Source organism: Perca flavescens, unplaced genomic scaffold (assembly GCF_004354835.1).
Source record: "Perca flavescens isolate YP-PL-M2 unplaced genomic scaffold, PFLA_1.0 EPR50_1.1_unplaced_scaf_8, whole genome shotgun sequence".
Taxonomy (NCBI): domain Eukaryota; kingdom Metazoa; phylum Chordata; class Actinopteri; order Perciformes; family Percidae; genus Perca; species Perca flavescens.
The window spans coordinates 20,001-27,500 of record NW_021166735.1 but is presented as its reverse complement, the minus strand read 5'-3'; the positions used below and the strand labels follow the sequence as shown (position 1 = coordinate 27,500).

Here is a 7,500-nt window from a genome sequence, read left to right as displayed (position 1 = left end):
AACCACCTCTCAAAGCTCACAGCTCTATCAATTAAATCAACTAATCGATTAGTCGACAAAATCCTATAAGTGTTAGTCGACTAAGAACTTCTTTAGTCGATGTAGGAGCCACATATTGGCTGTTGTTTATGGTCTTATTCATGTTGTTTTGTGGATTATTGTGTTGTGCTTTGATGTTGTGGGTGATGAGCGTTTTATCGCCGTTTGAGCGGAAGTGGTAGTCTATTTGTTTGCTTCACCTGTGCACCTGGGTTTTTGGGCATTGACAGAGGGGGGGGTGAGCAGGGGAGCGAACACTTTTGTTGACCGCATCACGCTGCATGAACGCAATTATTCTACTCACCAGGTAACAATTACATTTGGTAACTGCAGTGCTAAGTGTATTTTACGTGTGGAAGAAGAAGAATAAAAAAAATCATTGCAATACAATCTGGAGCGCGTCACAGTGTGTAATGTCTCAGTGTTCAGCCCCTCGCGGCAGCTCCTTTTGGACTGATTACAGCCGCAGTAGTCGAGGACAGCCCTGGTACCTTTAGCTAGATATGTGGAGTGTTTGAAAAATGGTCCGATATCTGCAGATATCTTAAAAGTCTGTCATGATACGATTTCTATTTGATTCAATTCAGCGGCCTGGCGTAACCATAGCGATCGATACGAAACGATGATAAACAGATTTAAAGGTGAGGTGGGAGTTCCTGCAGGGTTTCATTTCAGTCTCAAATGGTCATCGCTCCTTGATCTGCTAGCACACACAAACACACTATCTTTGTTTCACTATCTTTGTGGGGACCAGTCATTGACATAATGCATTCCCTAGCCCCTTACCCTCACCTTAACCTTCACAACTAAATGCCTAACCTTAACCCTTACCCTCACCTTAACCATCACAACTAAATGTCTAACCTTAACCCTTACCCTCACCTTAACCATCACAACTAAATGTCTAACCTTAACCCTTACCCTAACCTTAACCTTCACAACTAAATGTCTAACCTTAACCCTTACCCTAACCTTAACCATCACAACTAAATGCCTAACCTTAACCCTTACCCTAACCTTAACCATCATAACTAAATGCCTAACCTTAACCCTTACCCTCACCCTAACCATAACCTAATTCTAACCCTAATCCTAAAACCAAGTCTTAACCCTCAAACAGCCCTTTAAACTTGGGGGGGTCCAGCATTTTGGCCCCACAAGGCTGTCGGGACCCCACAAGTATAGTGGACTCCTGGTTGTTGGACCCCACGAATATAGTTAAACAAGAATACACACAAACAACAACACACACACACACACACACACACACACACACACACACACACACACACTGTGTGATAGATGTATCGTTACACCTGTGGCTTCTCAACCTGATCTCCGTCTCCTCCGGCTGCGTCAGCCTCCTCAGGAGATCCAGTTCTGCTCGCCACCTCGATGTCCCCACGCTTCCTCCCCAGCGCCCCGAGGCCCCGGCCCCCGAGGCCCCCCCGACCCCCGAGGCCCCCAGCGCTCCCTTCGTCCAGGCTCAGCCCGGGAGGAGCCTCTCCGGGCTCGTCCTGCTCGTCCAGCGGCGAGGGCTGGACCACGGCGGCGGTGCCCGCCAGGCGGCCGCTCAGTGCCTCGTCCATCAGCCAGAACCAGCGCCACGAGCTGGGCTGGGTCGGGCTCTCCATGCCCGCCGGGGGGCTCTTCAGCACCTGCACAGGAAACAGAGTCAGAGCAGCTGGTAGGGCTCGGCGGAGGTAGAAGAAATCACACGTTCTCGACCAATCGGCCAGTCCCTCCAGAAAAACACGATCATGCGATCGCATAATCAGCCAAAGTCCGCATATTTATGCCAAATTTTTTTTAAAATAAGCAGCACTTTCGCCGCATAAATTGCCGATTCCCGTGCAAAAATATTCGGGGCTCGCATGATTTCATAATTCCCGAAATTTCGTTGCAAAAAAAAGTCCCATAATATATCTTAGCAGAAAGTTGAAAAATGTTTGCGTTTACTTACACACAAGAGCAGCCATTTAGCCCCTGTTGCCATGGGAACGTTATGAAGTGATTTAATTACATTACGTGAACATTATCGAAAAGTTGGGTGTTTTATGCAATTTCATCGCATAAAATTGCATAAATATCCCGCATATTCCATCGCATTTTTTAAGAAAACGTGCCGCACAAACAAGGATTTTTGCCCCGCAACAATCACAAAAAAAAACTGCATTTTTCTGGAGGGACTGGATGGAGGACTAGCAGACATGGGGTACGGGAGGCGATATTAGGAATCCCACTATGGCCATGCAAAGACCCGCCCTTCAATAGCATTCACTACTATTGGCCAGGCGTCCATGCTTACCTGTACAGGTCCTATCCCCCAACCAATCCCCCAACCAATTGAGCTGCTTCGTAGGGCGGGTCTTAGCGTGGCCAAAGTGGGATTCGTAATTTTGCATACGGCAGGGGGACATTAGCCTCGTGAGACCGTCCTGATCTGGCGAGCTCCAGTTTTCTCCTCCCAAATCAGTCTGGCATCTTGAGATAGAGAACATTTGGAGCCGTTAGCCAAACAACCGACCAATCAGCGTTGGTTTTGAGGCGGGTTTGGGTGGTGATAGACAGATGGTTTATCCAATCAGCTAACCAGGATTATCAGACAGCGGTAGCTCCAGTTCTGTTAGCTGCTCGCTAATGCTTTTTTTCTATTGGATCCTTCTTTTGTAATATGGACCAGGAACCTGAAATGGGGCCTTTTATTCTTTTATTCCTAAATTCTCGTTACACAAACGGTAAATCTCCTTTACCGACATGTTGCTAGCTTGTTGGGCTAACGAGCTATGCTTTGCCTGCAGCAGCAGCAGCAGGGGTAGCCTGGCTTGTGGTTGTATTTTCATACGCTTCGTGGATCTGATTGGTTGATTTGGCCCATCTATCACCAACTATAGGTGATAAACAGATGGTTCATCCAATCAAATAACCAGTATTCCGCCCCTTCCCAAAAGTTCTCCAACGGAAAGTTCCCAGATGGATATGCCGAGCAAATGCGAAGCGATCCATCTGGCGGAGTCAGGTTAGGGGGACATGTCATGTAATGGAAAAACGCCATTAGATCAGTGTGGGACTGACCTTGTACTTCTCCTTCAGGTTGTCCCACTTCTTCTTCAGCTGCCACGCTGTCATCGTCCCCTGGAGCCCCATCTCTCTCCGGATCGCCCTGCAGGACACCACAAGGGACTGCTCATTATGTGCTCTAGCTTTACCGACCTTTAACTGTCCAAAGAAGAAGTCAAACATCTTTGGCTGTATTATTGCATCTCTCAAATGGCTTTCTCACTTACAGTTTGGTCGACATGAAGACCCAAAAATATCAGTAAGAAGGTTCCTCGGTCAGCATAGAAAAAAATAGGGCTGCCACCTCTTAGTCGATTAGTCGACTAATCGGTAGTTTTGGTCTTAGTCGACTAAGATTTCTTTAGTCCATTAGTCATTTTTTATGCTTATTCATGCTTAATTACTCATTTCCAAGAAACTTCTGAGCACATTTATGGTAAACACAAGATTTAAAGTGGTGCTTTTGCAGGATTAATTGTGGAGAAACTCAGTTTTACAGATGGTTAATTAACTACATTTATATTGTGCTTTTCTAGTCTTAACCACCTCTCAAAGAGCACAGCTCTGTCAATTAAATCAACTAATCGATTAGTTGACAAAATCCTATAAGTGTTAAGCCTGGCTCAGACTACAGGAGTTTTAGGCCGATTTATGCCCGATTTACCCCTCCCGAGAATCTGAGAAAAAATCTTGTCGAGGACCTCGATCGGTCCCGATGTTCGGCGCAGATTATCTGTTAATGTGAGATGTTCACAGATCAGATTATCTGGTAATGTGAGGCATTCACAGGTCAGATTATCTGGTAATGTGAGGTGTTCACAGATCAGATTATCTGGTAATGTGAGGCGTGGTAATGTGAGATGTTCACAGGTCAGATTATCTGGTAATGTGAGGCATTCACAGGTCAGATTATCTGGTAATGTGAGGCGTTCACAGATCAGATTATCTGGTAATGTGAGGCGTGGTAATGTGAGATGTTCACAGGTCAGATTATCTGGTAATGTGAGGCGTTCACAGGTCAGATTATCTGGTAATGTGAGGCGTTCACAGATCAGATTATCTGGTAATGTGAGGCGTGGTAATGTGAGATGTTCACAGGTCAGATTATCTGGTAATGTGAGGCGTTCACAGGTCAGATTATCTGGTAATGTGAGGCGTTCACAGATCAGATTATCTGGTAATGTGAGGCGTGGTAATGTGAGATGTTCACAGGTCAGATTATCTGGTAATGTGAGGCGTTCACAGGTCAGATTATCTGGTAATGTGAGGCGTTCACAGGTCAGATTATCTGGTAATGTGAGGCGTTCACAGGTCAGATTATCTGGTAATGTGAGGCGTTCACAGGTCAGATTATCTGGTAATGTGAGGCGTTCACAGGTCAGATTATCTGGTAATGTGAGGCGTTCACAGGTAATGTGAGGCGTTCATAGGTCAGATTATCTGGTAATATGAGGAGTTCACAGATCGAATCTTGCACCTCCCGATCTGCTCGCAGACACATCGGGGCCGCCCCGATAATATCAAACATGTTTGACATCTAGGATTATAATCGGGCGTGAAACGACTATGATTACGTCGGTACTTCCACAACAGCCAATGAGAGACAGGTCTGCAAGGAGACAGAAGTGACGGAAACTTTTGAAAATGTCTGCGAGAGCAGCTGTAGTACGAGTCCTGGTGGACAACTGAGTTGGAAGAAAGGATGGTGGAGATGTGGCGACAGCACGAGTGCCTGTTTAATGTCTCACCAGAAGAGTCTCATAATCGGGGTGAGAAAGAGAAGAGCTGGGGGGAGATCGCTCAAGATCTGGACCTACCGGGGGAGTGTACAAAGTTGCTAGCGCACTAGCTAGCAAATGTAAACATTAGATATCTAGGTCAGTGATCATCTGCTACATTCAGGTCTAACAAAAGATGCATTGCACATACCGTATTTTTCGGACTATAATTCGCTCCGGAGTATAAATCACACAGAACAACTAGCAGGGCGTGGAGACGTACCGTTGACCAGCCCCTCCCGGCAGCACGGTGTTCAAGCCCCCACCTGTGGACTCCTTCCTCCACCTCTGGCCATCTCGCTTTCAGCCCACGATTAGCCGATTAGCTTTCTTTGTTTTCTTCATTGCAGTAAGAGTCACCTTTTCTCCAGTCTCCCTCACAAGTTTCTCCCTCATTTCAAACTCTCTTTCTGCTGCTCGATCTCCGTTTTCGGGGCTGCATATTTTACTACCTGTACCCCAGTTTGTCTCTTCTCTTTCTCAGTTGTCTTTAGGAGCAGCGTTCTAGTTGTCACAAGCCTAGAGCGCCCTCTCTCGGCTGTAGACGGTAATGTTTTCAGTATGAATTAACATTTAAAAACATGTTAAATTATATAAATTTTGATATATAAGTCGCACCTGACTATAAGTCGCAGGACCAGCCAAAGTAGGAAAAAAAGTGCGACTTATAGTCCGGAAAATACGGTAGTTTGTTTGAATAATATTATCGTCCACGCTCGTTTTATTTTCTTTTGTTTTTTATTGGTACAAAGGAGAAGTATTACTACAGCAAGTTTCCGTGACACAGTATCCATTTTGTTTACATGCGCTTCCCCGTGAGATCGCGTCACGTGAGGTGCTGAATCTGGCGAGATAATCGTAAGAATATCTTGTAGTGTGTGATGCCCCACTATTTACACTATATCCTGTAGTCCTTTAGTCGAGGACAGCCCTAGAAAAAAAAGCGGCAAAAGTTTGAAAAATAAAAAGCACAAAAAATTGTCTGAAAAAGCAACAAACAGCATCAAACACTAGGTCGGCCTAAATTTATGAGGGCCTGATTTGGCCCCCGGGCCTCGAGTTTGACACATTAAACCAATAGTAGCGGTAAGGGCTTTCTCCGTAGCATACGCTAGTGGTCTGAAGGTTAGTTGTGCGTTAGTGTGTGTGTCAATCTCTTAGCAGGGCCAGCACACGTGTGTGTGTGTGTGTGTGTGTGTGTGTGTGTGTGTGTGTGTGTGTGTCTTTGTGTGTGTGTGTGTGTGTGTGTGTGTCTGTCTGTCTGTGTGTCTCTGTGTGTGTAGTGTGTGTGTGTATCTGTGTGTGTGTCTGTCTGTCTGTGTGTCTAGCGTGTGTGCAGCATGTGCGTATGTCAGACACACACACACACACACACACACACACACACACACACACACACACGCGCACACAAAGACAGACACACAAACCACACACACGCACACACAGACACACAAACACACAGGCACAAATGCTACACACACAGACATACACTACACAAACACACACTACACGCACACACACACACACACTACACCCCCCCACCCCCAGACTGACCTCCAGCCTCTCATGGCAGAGTTCCTCTTCCCGGTGAAGATGGACGTGTTGGTGGCTCGGAGCTGGATCATCCGTGTGATGTCACGGTCCGTCACTATGGAAACACATTCACCGTCAGTTATTATTTCAGTATTTATATAGAGAGCCGAAGTCCCGCCCCCTTCTACTTCCGGTCCATGGGACCTATCTTTTGAAAAAATATGATCGAGGGTCAATGGAGAGATAATAATTATTTTTTGATCCCGTTTGAATTGAGCCACGGATTACAAACATGATGTTCGTCAATTTAAAACATTATTTTTCAACCGAAGAAAGTCTAAGTTTATTGTTAAACTGTTGAAGTATAAAACTGTGAAAATACGTAATTAGAAAGACTACAAACTTCATGGATGACGTCTCTCTGAAGCTACGATGTCTGTGTGTATCGTACCTGTGTGTGTGTGTGTGTGTGTGTGTGTGTGTGTGTGTGTGTGTGTGTGTGTGTGTGTTACCAGGATGTAACGTTACTCTAATGATCAGAGGATCTCTCTCGTTCTTTTGCTTCTCTGCTGAGAACACCTGACTGGATAAAACCCAGCAGTTAAGATAATGTTACATGTGTTGTTGAAATAGAGCTAAGCTAGCTAGCTAGCATCAAGCTAGGTGAGGTAGATACTGTAGTGTGAGACGGGAGATGTAGTCCACTGAGCGGTTTAACACTAAACTAAGAGGTCATATGACAAACCTACGGCTATCTGAGACTTTCTTCTGTTGAAAACTTATCTTTTAAATTGACGAACATCATATTTGTAATCCATGGCTCGATTCAAACGGGATAAAAAATTAATTTTCTTCTCTCCGTTCACTACCGGTCATATTTTTTCCGAGTTTAGGTCCCATGAGGTCCACCGGAAAGGGGCGGGACTTCGGCTCTCTATGTGAGTGCACAACATCATCTTGTCGTACAGTATGTACAAATAGTCTGCTGGAAATTATTATTAGTTTTATTCTTCTTAAAGAGAGCTTTATTTTTAGGTGTTTTTATTTTCGTTACATATTTCTGTTTTGCTGAATTAACATAAAATAAATC

General features: G+C 45.1%; 1 protein-coding gene across 1 annotated transcript in view; it reads right to left on the bottom strand.

Moving 5' to 3' along the window:
• LOC114552155 (uncharacterized) overlaps positions 1 to 7,500 on the bottom strand; it is a 10,001-nt gene that overhangs the window by 1,397 nt on the left and 1,104 nt on the right. Inside the window, exons 2-4 of the mRNA XM_028572792.1 lie at positions 6,432 to 6,525; positions 3,115 to 3,202; positions 1,356 to 1,697 (exon numbers count right to left, since the gene is read on the bottom strand). Coding sequence (XP_028428593.1) covers positions 1,356 to 1,697; positions 3,115 to 3,202; positions 6,432 to 6,525 — 524 coding nt within the window. The remainder of the gene's footprint in view (positions 1 to 1,355; positions 1,698 to 3,114; positions 3,203 to 6,431; positions 6,526 to 7,500) is intronic.